General features: G+C 40.7%; 2 protein-coding genes across 4 annotated transcripts in view; one reads left to right on the top strand and one right to left on the bottom strand.

Annotated features, from left to right (window-relative positions):
• Positions 1-745: 745 nt before the first annotated feature.
• Positions 746-18253, bottom strand: LOC138299023 (interleukin enhancer-binding factor 2-like). Of its 2 annotated transcripts, none has more exons than XM_069236942.1 (15): positions 18126-18253; positions 17622-17678; positions 16505-16547; positions 16249-16353; positions 15997-16074; positions 9362-9464; positions 9209-9274; positions 8586-8702; positions 8161-8239; positions 7701-7788; positions 7546-7607; positions 7346-7460; positions 5449-5539; positions 5177-5362; positions 746-948 (listed from the first exon to the last, which is right to left on the bottom strand). In XM_069236942.1, exons 1-14 carry the CDS (start codon positions 18128-18130, stop codon positions 5178-5180), a joined length of 1194 nt encoding a protein of 397 aa, XP_069093043.1. In that variant the 5' UTR covers positions 18131-18253; the 3' UTR covers positions 746-948; position 5177. The 2 variants fall into 2 exon arrangements, with proteins under 2 accessions (XP_069093043.1, XP_069093033.1); XM_069236932.1 differs by having other exon boundaries at positions 746-929.
• Positions 18254-18719: 466 nt separating this feature from the next.
• Positions 18720-19647, top strand: part of LOC138299002 (zinc finger protein 182-like) — a 146610-nt gene continuing 145682 nt past the window's right edge. The window contains exon 1 of one of the 2 annotated variants that reach the window (XM_069236919.1): positions 18720-18923. In XM_069236919.1, coding sequence (XP_069093020.1) covers positions 18900-18923 — 24 coding nt within the window. In that variant the 5' untranslated portion in view covers positions 18720-18899. The remainder of the gene's footprint in view (positions 18924-19647) is intronic. The other variant, XM_069236920.1, reaches the window with a different exon arrangement.

The raw sequence follows: 19647 nt of genomic DNA, 5'->3' as shown, positions 1-19647 counted from the left end.
TTCAGAACAGCAGGAGTAGAACATTGCCCAATGTGCTGCTGCATTTAAAATCGCCCCTATTACTTAAACTGCAGCTAACCTAAGAGCCCTGGCAATAACTGGATAAGGCATTAAAATACAGGTTTGATCCCTGCCAAAAATAAAAACAGCCATCTTCCTCCTAGCCCATTACATAGACACAAACTGGATTCCAGGTGCTCTCAGTTCAGTACTTTAATACCAGGAACTTCCACACACCAGCTTCAGAGACTGTCCAAGGAACACTCTGGGGTAGTACTTAAAATGAATTTCCACCCCTCATACTGCTTTTGGCATCTGGATAGGGATGGACCGCGATACCCGGATCCGCAGGGCGTAAGTGGTTTACAAGCTCACATTCCTGCCATCAAGTACTTCTATAACCTTTAGGAGTAGAGCAGGTCACGGTAGCAAAAACAAACTGTCCCTTCAATAACACTCGCGAGTAGCATCTCAGCCCATAGACGCACAACGGCAAGCATCTGCAATGTGCAATGTGCAACACTAACCTTCATGGAAGGGTTTGGAGAACCAAGTTTAGAAAAATGATCGTGTGAAGTAGTAGTGGAACTGGATGCATATCAGTAAATATAAATAAAGCTCTCATTTCCAAGCAGGTATAACCCCAATTAAGAAAAACAGGTAAAGATAAAACATACATTTTAGGTTCCCACTCACCCCGCACACAATGGGAACCCTGAACCAGTGCAAAAGTACGCAAACGAGATAAAAAGGAACAAACAGCGTTTTATTCCGTTATAAAAACTACTAAACATGTACAAAAAAGGTTCATAAATCACAACAGTCAAAATAAAATAATTAAATTCTTCACTGGTTTGGTCTATAATTATCGTTGAAGCTCTTCTTCGGGACGTGGTGAAGTTCTGTGTTGAGCGAAAAAAACACACCACCTGGGAAAACAGACGTAAACTGTTATAAAGGTTATGGCTGTTCCAAGATATACTCTCCAGGCCACAGAGTGGTAAAGAGAAGCAACAGCAGCACCTTAACAGAAATCCTATTCCATATTTTACTGCACTGTTCTACAAAAATTGTACCATCATTTCCGCACATTTCAACAATACCGAGCAAGAAAATAGTTATCAACAAGAAGAACAGTTGCACCACAATCTCAGGATACTCAAAACTGGCACTCCTCAAATAAGTTAACATGCCTGACATGATTTGGGCAATCAAACATTTCATTTAATTGTTTCAACCAGATGCAAATTCCCACGTGTTTGGGATACTCCGCCAGGTAAATGCTACAAGTCTTATTCATCCCTAATTTTTGTAAAAAAAAAACAAAACATTTTAATGTTTGAACATTCATATTTGAAACAACTGGCAATTCCTAATGGCATAGGGATATTTACGCAAAAACCACCACCCCCCATGTGGAAACTAAGGGCCTGATTTAGATTTTAGCGGTCGGGTTACTCAGTTACAACAGTGGCGGATATCTCGTCCCCCGAAATCTTAATAAGTCCCCAGGTCCTCCACAAGTCTCAAATCATAAACCGTAAATTATCTCCATGCATGTGCAATAAACCAGTCAGTTTAAATTTTACAATATGCGTGCACGAGATGCATGAACACTACAGTTTCTCTAAAGACAATTTGACTAAAAACTTGTTTGCTTTCACTAAACATTGTAGGCCATCTACAGTTTTCAATCTGTTCTTCAATAGAGGCATTTTTTTTTTTGCCCTTTAACTTGGTTCTCTCTCTCATCCAGTTACCTCCGAACTGCGGGTTTTCTTAGAACGGAGAGAAATCCTGAAGGTTAAGCAACGACTATGCAATTCACTTAGTCAGAGGATACACGTTGTCGTGCTGGATAAGCTTACTTTGTTTAGGGAAGCCATTAACTGGACAAGGAATAACGTAATCTAAAGAAGGCCAAGATACATCACCTCAAATGTACTAATGCTGAGGTGCTTTGTCTTTTTTCCATAACACAAAAGTCATGTATCATTTCTATTCCTCAGATTGATACTGGATCTGACCATGTACGAAATACACTTAAACCTGGCAAAACAAGACTAATAACACCATGGCATTTATGAATTTGTGCCTATGACACCGGATTTATACACCTTTCACTCGGACACTAGTATGACCCAAAAACAAAAAAAAAAAAAAAAAAAAACGCATTTACAATGCAACAGGTCTCGCGTTTGCTCATGTTAGGCTGATCGCGTTGTAAACTCCTAACCTGACTTTTCACCTATCGGGCAAAAGTGCATTTATGTACGTAACCTGAAAAAGTGAAATTAACTATGTAAAGCGCTCGACTTCTGCCAAGCGAGATCGCGCTCGTAAATTAGAGAAAAAGAAGTCCACGAGCCCGATGGAAAACAGCGAGCCTCGCATGTTTTCTATACTTGGTCGCTGCGCTCGAGGAGGGCTAGCCACTGGAAAAGGCATGACGTATGCGTGCCTTCGAATAATGAAAGCAAGCAGATTTTATTAGGCAAGCCCACAAACCAATAAAAAACACGGACGTGAAGTTGACAGGGCTCCGAGCCCTTTTCTATATACCAAGGTGTCTCGCTGCGATACGCATGCAACGCAGGCTCGACCCTAAAAACTAGAGATATTTTTGGATTCTCTGGTCTTTAAAGCCTAAGGTTGAATACAGTGGGTTCTGCACCTTTAGCCCAATCCGAGAGCAGGCACATGAACAAATGTGCAGTGCAGGAAACAGTATCAAGCTTCAACTACCTTCATTGGATCGGTCGGGTCTTCAGACCTACTGCATCACATACATAGGCATCTTCTCAGACCTACCCCCACCTCCAACCAAGGCGATCACAAGAGGATGCAATTATATCCAACCATATAATCGGCAGGGCGTACAACAGACCTCTTAGCCACTGTCCAATTATAAACCATCTTAACCAATGGGAACCAAGGTGCCATGCAGGTAAAACAAAGCAGCAAACAGTTAAGAACAAGGTGTCTCTCCATTAGCAGAATATTGAAGCTATATCTAACCAGCAACATCATAAACACAGAGGAAAAGCCCAGATGACCAGTCTTTGGAGCTCATTCCAATAAGATCAATACAAATTAAGATCAACATGGAGCAGTTTAAGGCATTTAACTAGAAAAAAAAAAAAAAGTTACAGGAGGTCATCAAAGGAGCTCGAAGGAGTCAACAGCGGGAGTCATACTTATTGGAAATTGCTACAGAAGCAAAAACTCATGGCCAATAATCGAATCTCCCTTTTTCAGTGACCAGAATGGAAGAACTGCTCCTTAAACATTCCACCAAGGTTGTTGGGAGCACTTAATATTGAACCAGCGTGTACAGGTCACTTTCTCAATAAAAATTTAATTTCAGTTGGACAGTTGCAAAACCCCAAAGAAAAAAACAACTATGCCTGCAACATTTAATCAAGATGAAAGGTCCAAAATACAAATTCCTATAAACCACAAACCCTTTGACTACAAATAAATGAGTCAAAATGCAGGATTGGAATGTTGCTAGACCAGATGGTTCCTCATTTACATCAAGGAGTGTGGATATGTGCAGTCAGCACACACTACACACAGTTTCACATTACAATCTGTGTAGGGCAGCCACCTTTAGAGGTTCAAGATAAAACAAGACTTCCAATACAAATCCCTCTTCTGCCTCAAATCAGACCCTCAAAGATGATATGTGGGAACAGCCATTTTCATAACAAGGAGTGCACAGCTATGCTTATACTTGGGATCTCAATTTGTAGAGTTTTTAGATTACTTACAAAATTTTAGACTGCACAGCAAAGTCAGAGGAACTCCTCATTTCAGATTCATTTAATAGACACAGACTACTACAAAAGTGCTTCAAAGGACAAACTGTTCTACAAACTTGTAAAATGTAAACAAGCTTTAGAATATCATGTCAAGAAACAGCGTCCACTTCAAACAAAATTGATATAAATGAATAAGCATGAATTTATTAGTAGACCTAGATGATTATGGCTACTTGAGGAGTTCATGTAACAGAAATTTACAAGTTTTTTTAAAAAGTCCAGATCATTATTTTCCTAAAATATACTACTCTGGCAGGATAAGCAGTTAAGCACCTAGAAGCGCTTGTTCAAGCCCACACTGATCCACTCTTGATCATGGTTTTCCTTATCAAGAACACTTGGCCGACTACATGTAGTAGGTTACAAAAAGTGGCTTATAGGAGAATGCCATGAAGGCAATCATACAACAAAAAAAATTGACAATTGCATAAATCTCCCCACGCCTATGTGACCTTGGAAGTAAAAGTATTAGAGATTAAGCAAATAAAGACGGCTTGGTTTAATTAGAGCCTTCTGTAGTCAAGTTCTTAGATTTTTTTCAACACACAAATACATTTAAAAAAACGTCAACACTATATACACACACACACACAGCTATTTTACTCTTCAGAAAAAATACCAGCGACTGAAAACTCGCATTAAAAGGGTGGTAAATGCTTCAGCTGCTTTAACAACCTCTTTGCTTCCATAACAGTACTAAGTAACTGGATTACCACACACCCACTAAGCCTATTTACACAACTAGTTAATCCAAGAGAGTTTAAGAGATTGGGGAACATGCTTGGAAACAGTGATGGGTTTGGCAAACGACCACGTTTTCAGCAAAACATAGAAAGATTTAAAAAGCAAAATCTAAGACGATAGTGAGGCAGATTCGAACTGAAAGGCACATATTCAAATAATGACTGAAAAAGCAAACATGTTTTTCCATCGATTTTGATTTAATGATCGTGCCTTCCATCCACTCTGATGAAAGAGTTCAAAAATGAAAAACAAGCGATGAGTTCAAACAAGTATGCAGTTTTCACAAAGAAAATAATACCACCAATGTATGACATTTATTTCCTCCAATTCATCACAAAAAAATGAAATATTTGTTTTACTCAGCTCCTGGATACCATCACTGGTGACCAGCAGCCCTCTACAAATCCACCTAACATTACTATTCCAGAAACTTTAGGTCCCCTGGATTCACACAAAACCCAGGTTTGTGCCCAGCTTTCATTATTAATCTATTTGAATTAGTATTTTTCAGCTGACATTTTTTGCATTATCAATATATTTAAAGTACTCTGCTTAAGCAACATAATGAAATTAGTCTACACCAATTGAAAAGCCCCACTGTTACCTACTTTACTCTGTTGTTTCCATGCCCTCTTCTTCCTCCTCTTCAGCCACCTCGGTTCCCTCAGCCACAGTCTGCTCCTCTTCCTCCTCCTCTTCCTCCTCCTCTTCTTTCTTCTCAGGGGGCTTCTCATAAGCCTTTTCCGAAGGAGTAACTACTACGCCATCCCAGGTTGACATTTCAGTGGCAAGATCTGTTGGAAACAACAGCTGGGAGTTAAAACATAAAAATAATCATTTTTGGAGATTGATTTCTGTTGAAGCACACAATGATACGTACAGCTCGCATCGCCTTCTTGCCCTAGGATCTTTCGATAGCCGCCGTGTGAAAGTATCCTGACCAGAGTCTGTGCGGTAAAGCAAACCATATCCTAAACAAGAAGAACAAAATTAGTAGCCTAATTCCAAACCTTCAGGTCACTCAAATTTTTATAAAGAAAAGCTCCAAAGGGATAAAATGCACACAAGCATAATATAATTATACAAATCATATAAACATTTCCCCAGATAGACAGTACTGTAACCCACTGCCGTGTATTGCTACATGCACTACGTGCAAGGTGAACAGTGGTGCAGGGTATGGACCATTGGCCTCTGCTTCCATTTTACATTGGTGCACGACTCCATTTTGTCGAGTCTGGTTCTGTGCGTAAAGCACTGTTCTGTGTTTTTCCACAAACTTCGGCAAGCTGCAGGGTGGGGTGTTTTTCTGCTCAACTTCGCTCCATCTGCCCGATACGAAGGGCGCTATTTACATTCTACGAGCTATCAGTTAGGACAACAGGGAGATGCGCCTGTACTCAAGGAGGAATGCAAGCTTCACTTTGGAGCCCTCTTCTGGGAACCTGGCCCGTTCCGAGGAGACGTCTCAAAGGGTGAACAAGGTACCGCCGATTGCACAATTTGTAAAGGAGGGTGTCTTTTTCTAGAAAAGACTCCTGGGTGTTAGTAAATACTATAAAGGTCAGGAGCCTGGATGGACTGGTTTAGGAACTCTCTTCTGGGTTGGACGCAACGCCAGGAGGATTGATTGTCCCGAAGGAGGCTCCCTGTGCCAGCCGATTTGGGTTCCCCGGCTTTGTGTACGGCGGAGGGATGCAAACTCTCTTTTGGGTGAAGCCTTTCAATTTATAAGCACTGAAGCATATTGTGTGTAATATGCACTTATTCTTGCAGTCATTTTCGTGTTATTCTTCATGATATCACAGAGTGTTTATATTCTCACAGTTATTCTCATGTTATTTTTCATGATATATTAGTGTGGTCAGTTTTGCTACATGAGAACTTGCCCCATAAATAAACCTGATTATTCTACTTACTAAGGTGTGCAAGAGTGATTGTTTCATATTGTGCTCTAAACTATCCAGAAGTGCATAGTTCTGTTATTCTGAAGGGTGAAGCAACACAGGCCGGTAGTCATTGCATGTATGGGGAATTAAATACTGATAAGCAAGTAAAATTGATAAAGATCTCTAACAGTTTCAAAGGCAAGCAAAGAAAATGTTCTTACTTTAGATATTTATAGGTATCTAACAAACCACCCTCCCTGGAAAACTTGGTTTAAGCTTTTAGTTGGGAAAACTCTTTAAAACCTTAACCATAAACAAATGGTTTTAAGTAAATAAATAAAGACGCCCCCAATCCACCACGCTTCATAGAAACCGTGACCAATCAATGGGGGAGTTGATGTTTTCAAGCATGAAGAGGCCCAGCAAATAAAAAGTGACTTTTAGTAACCATTACACACGCGAAAGCAATTCTAATCAGAGTACGGTTGCTAGTTAACTACCAATACTTTTCCATCTGTTGAGTTTGACCTTTGAGGTTACGTTTTGATAAATGCTATTTGAAGAAAAAAAAAACTGCCACAATTTGCGTTACTTAAATTTCATTGTCAGATAAATGTAAGATTAGAAGGAACTTCAAGGCGTTATGCAAAGAAATACCCATCCTAATAATACTCTCCAAACTGAAACCTTCACATGAATACAGTAACCTGTCCATAGTGTTCCTTTTCACGTTTGTAATGAGATTCTGCTACAATATTTTATATAAAATCATGGAGCATGCAAAAGCAAGTACAAATCCACCCTAGTCTCTGATATATACCAGTATGCAGACATGGCTCAAACAAATGCCCACCTGTATTTACATGTGTACAAAAAAAACACTGTTACCTGCTGCTCGAGAGTCATTACAGTGTGAACTCTGAAGTTTCCACTTTCACAGGGGTCTGTGATGCCAACAGATCCAGGCAGAAAGAGACCAGCTGCTAGTATCTGCAGACAGCGTCTGGCGAAGAAACAAAGGAAACAGTAACACTGTGTGCTATGCTGATTTATTTACCTATGAGGGATACACAAAGCCTTTATCATACCTGAAAGCTATATTAAGAGCTAGGGGTGCTCTTTGTGGATTGTTCATTACTGCATAGTGACCCTGGAGAAGGAGAAATGTCAACTTAGTGTAGGATTGTGCAGAAAGACACAAGCAAAGTAACACTTAAATTTTAGTACTATCATAATCACATACCAGAAGATCAATTATCCACGGGGTTAGAGGCTCAAAACCAGGGAACCGGTTCCTCAGATCCTTAAGCAATCTGATTAAAATTTTCACCCTGGAAAAAAAAAATAAAAAAATTTACTAGGACATTAATTCTACCAGAATATACAAAAGAGAAATCCCATTAGTAAGTCTGTATTTCATGTACAATACTCTTATGTATGTACATTTTACTACAATGGCATTTGAAATGCAGCATTGTTTAGTATATGGATTGCAAAATAGATATGTACATAATCTTATGGTAGATGACACATGGTGACAGCTGAATTCCTATTAACATCCCTCCTTAACCTAAACATGCCACGCAGTACACATATGATGTTGAAAATGCAAGACAAATAACTTTATAGACTAACAAAGGTCCAATCCTACTGAATATAAAATGGGAAATTCTAGATAAAGGTGCCAGTCAGTTGGGACTTACGTGGATTGAGATGCATTTTCCTCAAACCAGCGAGCATGCCTGATAGCAGCCAGGGCACTTTGTAACACCTTAAAATCCACTGAAAATACAAGAGGGAAATAATTAATGGCATCCAGCCAGGCCAACAATGTCTGCAGGGCAGCATGGACATAAGCTGTGGATTATGACAGAATTTCGCTGACTGGCATTCAGAAGCGAGCGGACCACAGACGCACAGCATTTGACAGAGCTCGTCATCTGCAGGCGGAATGGAAATGGAGGAAAAACATGAAGAGGGTGAGGAGAAGGTGGTCATGCTGAGGCAGGAAGGCAAAAGTTGTACAAAGTTCAACAAAGGGCTCGGAGAAAAGGAAACAAATGTGGGTAGGTATTTACAGATGAATTTAGAAGTTGTCAATAAAAGGGCTCTGCCCAATGGTACTCACAGTGAAGGTCGCCATCCAGTTTTCGTAGGTTGGGGGGCACTGTGGTGATGAGGATTTTAACAATAGCATCTGCAGAACTGATTTCAAAGCCACTTTCACTGGTCTCCATCAACAACTCTACAAAACAAACCAGGTCCGGTTAAGCACATAATCGCAAACGGTCATGTTCCCGCCCACATAGCATTCCTTTGCTAGCCAGACGGATTATGGATACACCACTGCATACTAACATTATCTGACCACTTGTAGAGTACAAATCAAGGCGAAAACATTACTTATTGGAGATTAGTTATAAGTGAAAACTTGACAGTCATGGCCTACTACTTGGAATTCCTTTCCTTTACGAGAGAAAGTAGGCGGTAAGCCTATTTCGCAATTAAAGGTTGATACAGTAGACTGATGCTACTCAATAACAGAATAAAAAGCCTTATTTAAGAAGGTACAAAACTCACTGTCCTTTCTAGGTTAAGCATACCGTAAGAGTGAAAGGAACTTACAGCTAGTAATGATAAAATACCGAAATAGTGTTTATGCACCAAGATGAAGAGTACGAACGCTAGGAGTTTTAGCTTGCATTTTGTTTCAAATAAAATATCAGGACAAAAAAAATGAATAAAACCGACCTTCTGATGCGTCTTGGGCTTTAAGGGTCTCAACTACTTTGTTCCCTAAGGCTGAAACGGCTTCCACTGGAATGAGGAAAAAATCAGAAGTCAAAGTTGGTTTCTCACCACCCTTCCATAAGAAACTACCCAGGCACAGTATGTATTACTCACCGGTAGGCAAGATCTTCAATATAACCACCAGATCTGCAACGTTATGACCGGTCATCATAGTGCCCTTTTTGTAGGAGCCAACTTGACGAACTTCTTCTATTTGCTGTTTAAAAACAAAACAAAAAATAGACAAGAAAAGGAAAGTCAAATAGCTGTTTTTCTCCTTACCAAGGAGGCAGGGATATATAATTCAATCATGTGACACTTTTGTGGAAGTTGGGCGGGTCATCTATTATCACTTTCCTAATCATTAGTTTGGAGGGGGTGGGGAGGACAGATCCCTGTAGCCTGTAAGAAAATTCGGCTGTTGGTGCTTTTGAAGACACCTTCAAGCAATCAGTGTATGTGAACAACTATTCTGTTACTTTCAGTCATCTAGGATGTACTGCAATAAAAGAGGGGCTGCGCCACTAGTGCCGTCGGGCTACGTGGTCTGACTCCACAGATCTGTCTGCTTAAGTATTGTTGATATACTGTTTGTCTTTATTTCTTTCTTTGGTCGTTATTCAACTATTACAAGTAAAAGTAAATTCTTACGAACCATAAATTAAGACACTTTGAAGAGTGGGGCAGTGTACAGACTACCCACGTTCAAAATAGTAACCAGGCAGGCCACCGAAGTCATACCACACTTAATACAAAACTGCCATAATTGTCTGTAAGTATGCAGGGGAAGAGGTGGAAAGTGATCAGTATTCTCCAAGGAGGACCAACATAGGGAAAACTAATAATGAACACAGACTCCATTACAAAGTTTTACTACAGAAAGATACAAGCTAATACTGGAGTTCACCAAATATCTTCAATCTGTACTCTGATAGGATGTGAGCCAGACTACTGATCCCACGGTCGGCCCACCCTGGCCAGAAGATCATGCATCAATCAATTTTCATCACCATGTTACTCCAGAAGGACTACTGGACATGCAGGAACTTGCATACCTGTAAGTGCTTGTGTGTTTGGGTTTATACCAACACTGTTTCCCGTGTTAACAGGTTTAAAGAATCATTTGAGACAAACACCCTTATACATTTATGTCCAGACCTACATCAGTGTCCATTACATGTTTATCTATCCTAACCCGGACCGGTTTCTCTCTGGTGGTGACAAAGAGTAGGTGGTGCCCATTGTAATTTAAGTCCATTTGGGGGAGGCAATGTTACTTGACAATATTGCTGCTTGTAATTTGGAAACCTATGGGTGAGCTCTTTGGCGGCCTCAACTATCTGGATCAATTTGGAACTTGGAAACCATCCCCACAGATTATAATGGGATCATAATGTGGTGGGATATCCGTTATATTTGTGACCAAGTATTCCCCTCCACCAACTTCTAATCAGGCTCATATTCCTTAACCGTTTTGTTGAGGGGATGCAGTGTAGATTTGGTGAAAGGGAGGAGGAGCATTCCAAAGATGTAGTTAAATTTATGGACAGCTCCCATCTTGATCGTTTGTACGCTGCCTAGCAATGATAGATGAGGCCAAACTATTTGGCATAGTCAGATAGGGTCTTATTGACCAGGAGTGACACTGTTCTGCACCAATGCCTACATACTCTTTCAATATAAATGCCAAGCTATTTAACTTAACTTAGAGCAGAGACCACAAAAACAAGCAGTGGCAAAGCCAATAGGTTTCACCTTTGTTTCTCTTTTGCATTCTATCTTACTAACTGGATTATAAATATTAGAAAATGGTTATAATGGTTGTTTTAAATTTGACAAACCAGTAATAATGGTTTATGTTGTGACGCATGTTGAATTAATATCCCAGGGTTCCACACTTTTAATTTGTACCGTATTCAATGTGCATTTTATTAGAGTATAGTAATGTGTAGGTAGTAAAGTTTAATGCATAGTTAATTAAAACCAATGCATCATACATACACTTTTTTTTTTAAAGATAAAATACAAATACATACCCTCCCTTATACATTAAAAAAAGATCAAGACTTCCCATTTTTAAACCTAAAAAACCTTCCAGGTGTAGACATGCAGTCCTGTACGCATAACTGCGACTTTCCTAGTGTATATTCTATGGAACAGTAAATTTATAAAATGTTATTACTAACAGTAACCCCCCATTTCTGTAGGTATATTTATATCTGTATTGTGTTAGTTGTATAATACATCTTTTTCTGTGTGTCTACATCTTTATACAAAGGATCCTAAAGACTATAAAAGGTATATTTTAGGTCCGATTAGTTTATGTTACATTTATACTAGTTTAAAACTTGTAATTTTTTAGATATCAAGCGTCATCTAAATATTTGCTGCACCGTTCAAATCATGCCCCTCAACAGCAAGGTAGCCACAATTGTGGCTGGCTGTTTAGTTCAATTCTGTGTCTACCTCATGCTGAGAAATATTTTCAAATGGCTCTCAATCAGCACTTGGAAGACCATGACGAGCAAGCTGCACTGTAAGAACACCGGGATCAATAAAATAAAAAAAAAACACGTGTGAATGCTGCAGACCATTCATAACTTGTAGGCCAGAATCACGCTCAACACCCCACACTGCATTCCCATCACAACACACGTGAAGGGACTCCACTGCCTCCCCCTAAAAAAAAAAAAATCACAATTTAAACTTTTCACCAACACTAATAAGCCCCCCTACTGCAGTCCTCCATGGCAATCAGTTTCTGGTGGAAGATCCATACCTCATTTCCTCAGTCTGGTATCACTAACAGTTTATTCTCCAGGTCTGATGCTCTGGAGAGTCCAATTTCTTCCAAAAGGTGCGTACCTCTGCGTGGACAGGTTTATGTCCCTTGTTCATGTCTATAGTTCCTTGTTCCATTGCATGCAGTGAGTTAAATTACCTTAAGTTTTGCTATGATTACTTTCAGGGTAGGCAATGAGTCAGAGTGGTACTGCATGGGGCCAGAACGTTTTCATTTAGTGCTGCCAAAAAAGTGTTGTTGGTATGCTTTTCCAGATGGCATGTGTTGTCGGTAGGGACACCCTAGGTATCGTTGCCAGGCGTTAGTCATCCAGTGAACGCCAAACAGGAGTATCATGTTGTGTAAGCGTCATATTTTCTAATGATTATCGAACCTCATACATGAGAAAGCATGGAAGAACTGCTACATAGCGGAGTCCACAAGGTGTGTGCTACACCAGAAGAGTAGGACCACGCATTTGTGACAATCTACCAGCAGAGGTCGCTCCAGGACAAGGTACTGCTCAGCACTGCCAATGATCATGGAGACAATGTTGATAATGTAGATCAAGAGGAGCCCAGGACTAGTAATAGTAAAATGGCATTCTTTTCCAGGTATACCTCCCACTGGTCATTCTTTGTGCCAGGCAGCTCCGCCGATGGGGTCTCCCAGATCCAGTCCAGCGGCACAGTGCCTCTGTTGTCGACCGTGCCATCAGGCATATGTTGTGCAGGATTAATACAGAGGGGACAGCTTTCTGGGTCCTGACCACAGCCCCAGCACTTCCCTAGTCCCTTGGGTAATTAATCTATAAGACAATGGCAGCCACACACTAGATGAGGATCGGTGTAGAGATCAATGGTCGCCATAGTTTCATGGCCTGCCGTCTATTCGCCAATCACTCATTTCAGTGAGGGGAGGAAACATGCAGTGGTCACAGCCATCTCTTCAGCCGGAAATACAAAATAAGGAGAGCTCATTCCTCAGCAGTATAGCAATGTGAGGACAACCCGAAAGAGATCGTAGGTTGAATTCCACAAGCCTTTCTAGAACATGGCCATCTTTCTCAAGGCCAGGATCTTGTCCCAATTGTATACGGGTCTATGCTTCAGATTAAGCAAGTATCTGTACCAATACAAGTTCGATGACTTCTGCCTTTAGTCACAAAAAATGTTTTGGATGAACACAGAGGAATGTATCTCGTATACTAGCGCTGCACTCCTACCACACTTCGAGCTATCAATGACTGACTCCGTGCTGTAAGCAAATGGATGAGTAATTATCCATGGCTCAATAGCACAAAGATAGAGATTATGACCTGCAGACAATGACAAAAAGTACCAAACTACCGCCTTATGGCCTAAGGAACTTGAAAGCCCTCCACAATAAGAGAAGTTAAAAACCTAGGAGTAACCATGGAGTCAGACCTATCCTTGTTACTGCACATTAACATCACAATAAAGGCACGTCACATCTTCCCATGCCTTACTGCAAGTTATCTTCACACTCGTAATCGCCAAGCCAGCTACGCCAAAGGCATATACCATTGGTGCACCTGCATTCATCATACGGGAAATACAACCCATAAATGATATAGCAAGGCCTTTCAGCTTTCTTCACCCAAGAGAATGAAAGACTCCAGTCCTGCAATCGCTCCACTGCCTACCTATACCTAGAAGAGGCATGCTCAGAGCATTCTGCGTTGTCCACAGAGCTTGCACAAAGACATCGCATGTGACATATCTATAACCATATTTAAAGCAAAGACCCAAGTACCTACCTCTCATTGGGTGGGAACTGTGCAGAATCAAATTTATGCATGTACTAGGCTCCCACTGTGGGCATGCAAGTTATTCCTGTCTCACACTGGTAGCTTGAGTTGTTATTCCACTTTTGATCGGTTCAGTATACTGATGATTTTGTAATTTCAGTCTTTTAGATCAACACTGTACTACATATTTGGGTATAATACTTAAGCAATCATTATTTCTGTATCGTGACTGGATGATTATTTTCAGGCCTTTTGTGGTTTTCACAAATGAAAGATCGTGTAGAAGTTCTGCAAATTGGACATGCTGCGGCAAGTGCTCATCCCCATGAATTTATGTAGAAATTCTTGCCATAAAACTTGACAGTTGTCCACGCTTCTTTCATTGAGGCTTTCCATAGTTATGTATGTGCATGTAGAACCGTTAAGGCCCACCATAATATAAAGACAATAATACACAGCGAACAGCAGTAAATTAACAGGCATGGAATAATTGAAGAGATCTGTCACACACTGCTGGCCAATTTAGAGGACTTTAATATAAGTCCACCACTGCAGGTCACAAATATATGCACAATCTGACCGCTTCTTTACATCTCACAAACACAGGATAATATAAATACCCATCCCAAAAGATCTCTTCTCGCTTCGTCCAACCATGCTAGTTCATGACCAGAACCATACAATCTCCGGTTGGACAACCCAGTGCACTAACCATCTAAGCATTACCTCGTAGGAAATACCATGAGAAGACGCGCAGAGCTGTTCATAGCTACCAGCACACTGAAAAACATAAAATAGTGCTCCGTCTCTCACACTTCATCATCCACCACACCACTATATGCTGTGTCCCATAAACCGATAACCGAATCTCTGTGGTACACACGACATGAACACTTCCCACATGGGATCAAAACAAAGACAACATCCTTCCAACCACACACCCTATGCTTTGTAGCATACAACCCCTGCAGGTAAGCACTATATAAATGCTGCCATACAATACAGTCACTAACCAACCCCTAAACATGCGTCCCCATTTGAAGACTAAAGGGAACCATCTTCATACTAGTCCCGAGTATCACAAGAGATCATGCTTCACTCCGTTACCAGCGCCATTTTACTGTCAGACGTAGTCAGGGACTTTCATAGCTAACCACTTATTCTATTCATCACTATTCTACATAGTGAGGAGCACACAAGTCTGCTTTCAACAATTTCGATTCTGGCTAGCCACGCCCCTTTCGCCATCAAAGGAAAAACAGACATGCGAGTACAAGGATGCAACACAAGATCCTGTTCTGTGTACAGAAGTCTCGGTCCATCAGCAATAGAACTAATCTCATTAGACATCAAATTCACAATCTCATACCCGTACTGAGATTAACCTATTTACATGCAGACTCCAATTTAGGCACTGGATTTCTCCCATTAAAGGACTGAAAACCAAAACCATTTCACTCATCGTTAAGTGGAAGGAAAAACCCAACCACGAGTTATCTGGAGGACTACAAATATGCCCTATCTACCATTAGATCTACCCTCATATCTACTAAATCATCTTACAGTCAATACCTATAATCCTCAACACTCATATGCTTCAAAGTGCTCCCGCCACAAATGCTACAATCTTCCCAAGCACACGTATCTAAATGTTTTTCAAGTACCCTAAGTTTAAACTACTTTTCATCCATCATAATATTTTATCAATCTCTCGATCCTTAACCAACCTACCCTTCGATTTAATCACCATTCTCAAATGAGCCAACCTCACATGCAGGCCATCTCACCCTCCCAGCAACCAAATCAGTATCTCTTCAACAGTAACCCCTATGGCACTATCCTGCTTACATATCCCTTACACACACCCTCCCCTGCTACACATCTGCACTTTGTTCTTTCCTCTCAAAAAGCTTGATTAGTCTCACCTTCTTCCTCTCCATTTAAACGATCTCACTCTATTGAAACTGGATTCAAGGTGCCGCACTTTAAGGAACTCACCCTTACTATCATACTCATCCTTTATACACCTGGTGCATCACAGTCTTCCATGCACATTCCCTGACCGCACATTTCTACATCCGTGTTTATGGACATTTGCCAAAAATAGTTCAAATGTTGAAAGGATTAATCACTTTAAAAACATACACCAATTGGGATGCCGTGATACACAGATTGAAAACAACAACCCCAACTCACCACTTCAAAATTTCCAGGTGCCACAATGAGGTTATCGATTACATTGTTGATCTTTGTGACCAGGGAAAGTATAGATGCCTGAAGGAGACAAAAGGGAAACGGTAAGCAAGGTACAAAAAGGAGAAAAATTCCAATGCAGGCAGAAACACAGGCCATCCAAACACGCCTTCTACTGGGCGAAGTTTCTAGAACGGTTTTACTTCCCAAGGCAAAAAGCAAACAAATCAAGCACAGCAAATTCTTAAGTGGTACCTGTTCCGTTGGTGTGGGTGCAAGGTCTTGGTTCCTCTTCAACAACGCATCACTTAATGGGGTCTCATCGGGGGCACTTTTCACACGCGGGAAGGCCATCTCGCACTGAGAATGAAATAATTATTTCAAAACAGCAAAGAATGTACAACTGCAAATATTCTCCACAGAATCCACACTCAGTCTATTACAATGCAAGCACTGCAGCTGAATAAGCTAATCTATCATACTGATGCTCTAGAGAACAAATATAACTTACCACATAAAAATCAAATGGGATGTGCGGAACAAACGGTCGAAACCTAAAATGAAATTAGCATTTGGATGTCAGTTAGGCAAGATGCGGTACCAAATATGAATAATCGAGCTTTTAAGATTCGATTGAGCTGGAAAAACAACGCAAGAAGCTAGCATTAATCAAAGCATATGTAGAGGCGCAGAAGAAAGCTATCAAAAGGTAGTTGCTGTAATAGGTCAAAATATAAATTGGCTTTATTTGCAAGTTAAAGTTAATTAAAATTGATTTTTGACCTCAACTGAGAAACAATACACTTTTCAGTTAAAACAAAACAATCAAAGATTCAGATTTAGGTAGAAGAGAAATACTCGCATATAAATACATTTTATAATTAAAGCAAAAAACTAAATTTTAAAAACCTTAAAAGAGACTTGCTCATATAGGGATGAGCAATAAAATAATTCATCATACACTAATACTAAAGCGTGCAATTATTGGTACTTAACAGCGTTTCTCTGCTTATTTAATCATTCACAAATACGCCGGGCAAAAAAATCACGTATACCCGCCTTACACGAGTTACTGATAAAAGAGCTCAGTGAATCACCTTTCCATTTCCTGATCAGAGATAGAGTGTTTTACGTGCCAATTCAATATGTGGTGTATATGCGTTTTAAAGCACTGATCCTGAAAGAAAGTACATAACTGGCTTTTAAATGTGTGGGAATCTGAAGGGGAGATCTCTTCAATGGACCAAAAACCAACCCAGTGCTCATATTTTCCTGGCTGAATCCAAGAGAATGGATTCAGAGAGGTAAAATTATAGTAGACTATTTGGAGAAACTTCACTTTAATTTACATACAGCAACCAAATTCTGCTATGTGATTGGTCGAGTGCATAGAACAGAAGCAACGGTATGGGGTGAGGCCCAGCAGAAGAGAATCCACGGGGGTTTGCCACGCTGTTCACATCAAAACACATAATCCACCAACTGATAAAGAAAAACAACAAGTTTAACTGGAGCATCACACACAGTTGGAACAGAATGTATAAAGTAGTGTAAGCTCCACAGTACTTGGGGTTTACGTGTCAAAATCAAAGAGGGATGCCCTTTAATCAAACGGGACAACAACTCACCCGCCAGAAAGGCCACCCCTGGCACCGAACCGTCCACGACCGCGTCCTCTTTCGCCCCTGAAAGTAAAAAGTGCTGTTGCTTAGGAATCCGTCAAGTATAATTTAGGAAGCTATCTGGATGCCTTCTCGGTCACGATCAATTTGAAAAACAATGAGCTGGGTACCCCTTCTCCTCTCTTAAGCCATTTCACCCTAACCCCATAACTTTTTCGCTTTGTTCTCAACTTCTTCCATTAACTGCGCTTTTAGTCCAGTCACTACATGTCGTGGTCTGAGCACAGGCCCCTTCCAATGCCCCCTCCCCATGCCTACCACTGGTGAAAACACGCTGGTGATCCTCTACGCCATAGTACACCCCATCACCGAGCTAAGCCGGGTGCAACGCCTGTCCTACGCACAGGCCTAGTTGCTTTCCTGCCTTTAACTCCTACTCAGCCCAGCGACCTGGCACAAGCTTTAGCGTAACTCGGACAGAAGAAGCCCTTCCGCCAGGTTTTCCCTAACCTCATGATTCTGCCGTCGAGAGAAAAGTGCCAGCTCCGGGAAGAATGAATGGGGCCGACGCTCAGGACCTGCACACGACCAGGAGACACAAGGAAGAGGGTAAACCACGCGAGAGCTGGTCACTGCCAGGCAACGATGGAAGTAGAAGAGAGACTTGCTTGCCGGGCCCGATCTGAAAACGAGGGCGCCGCCATTTTTGAATTCATATTCATTATTATCGCCAAACAAACGACACATTGAGTCGTTAATTAAAGAGAAACATGATTTAAATGCATAGGCACATGTGTACAGGTGTATTTAATATTCCGATATAAGTATCTGAATTTCCTTATTTTAGTAGAATACCTATTTTTGAATGGTTGCTAATCGCTCTAGTAGTTGTATAGGAATTCATTTATTTCATACAACTTTTGCCTATGCATTCTGTATTCCTAAATGTGCTTCGGTTTTCTGGTCTCCGTTTCAAACAACTGTCAGAACCGGGAAGTTAAAAAAACACAAAGGTTGGGCGGTCGAGCTGCTAAGAGCAGTGTCTGCTCTGTGAGGGCGCTCTCTTGTGTTTCTGTCAAAGAGCATTTTTCAATGATTAGTATTTCTTGTTCTGAGGGCGCGCTGTACGTTAAATGTGAATTGATCCTGAACCGCTTTCTTGGTAGTTTGTATTTACAAGGGTGGGGGCTGTATTTGGGTCTGAAGCTTAATACTCACCTACCTCCTAATTATATATTAGATCCAGTTTGTGCATCTTCAAACTGTTACCACGGTTGCGGGAGAATGTCGCTGCGGGATTCAGAGACGGTGAGTAATGCGCTGTGCAGAAGAGTGTGTTAAAATGCATTTAATGCACACAAGGTGTTATTAAATACTATCAGAATATTTCTGCAATTGGTGGCATTATTCTCCTCTTCCATTAAGCAGCGTCGCTATGGGTTGCATAATTTTACGCCACACTTTTGAAAAACTGATTGTGGGCCAGCTTCTTCAGGCATTGCAATCTGATGCAGCAGCTCACACATAACTAACACAGATGCACTAATATTAACATTTGCAGCTATTTCAACCAGATACAGATGTTTAACCCTGAGTAACCATAAGTGATGACCAGGTTGAGCATTAAGTTCCGCCGTATTTGCACTGATTACCCTGTAATGACTGACGAAATTATGGGGAGACTTGTACCAATAATTTATTATATAATTACTGGCCACTTTTAAAATGCATTAGGCATTTCACTCAGAATTAATTATCCCTTTGAGCAAGGACCAAGGACCGGAATTGATTGCAACTAAGTACGACTCCGCGATGTAGGTAAGCTTTACTGGTCCACGTATGTTTTAATTGGGAAAACGTCAAGGTATGCATTAGTGCGTGACAGTTCTTTTTGTTTGCGATTGAATAGACTCGTTATTGGGTTGAATGCGTTGGAAGTACATTTTCTGTGTTTTCCTCTGGAACTTTCCTACACCTCCCTTGTTTTGAAACATGTTCACTCATTTCAAGTTTATTATGTTATGTGGAACTC

Source organism: Pleurodeles waltl, chromosome 1_2 (genome assembly GCF_031143425.1).
Source record: "Pleurodeles waltl isolate 20211129_DDA chromosome 1_2, aPleWal1.hap1.20221129, whole genome shotgun sequence".
NCBI lineage: Eukaryota > Metazoa > Chordata > Amphibia > Caudata > Salamandridae > Pleurodeles > Pleurodeles waltl.
The sequence above is the reverse complement of the archived record's forward strand: the minus strand, read 5'-3'. Positions and strand labels throughout refer to the sequence as shown.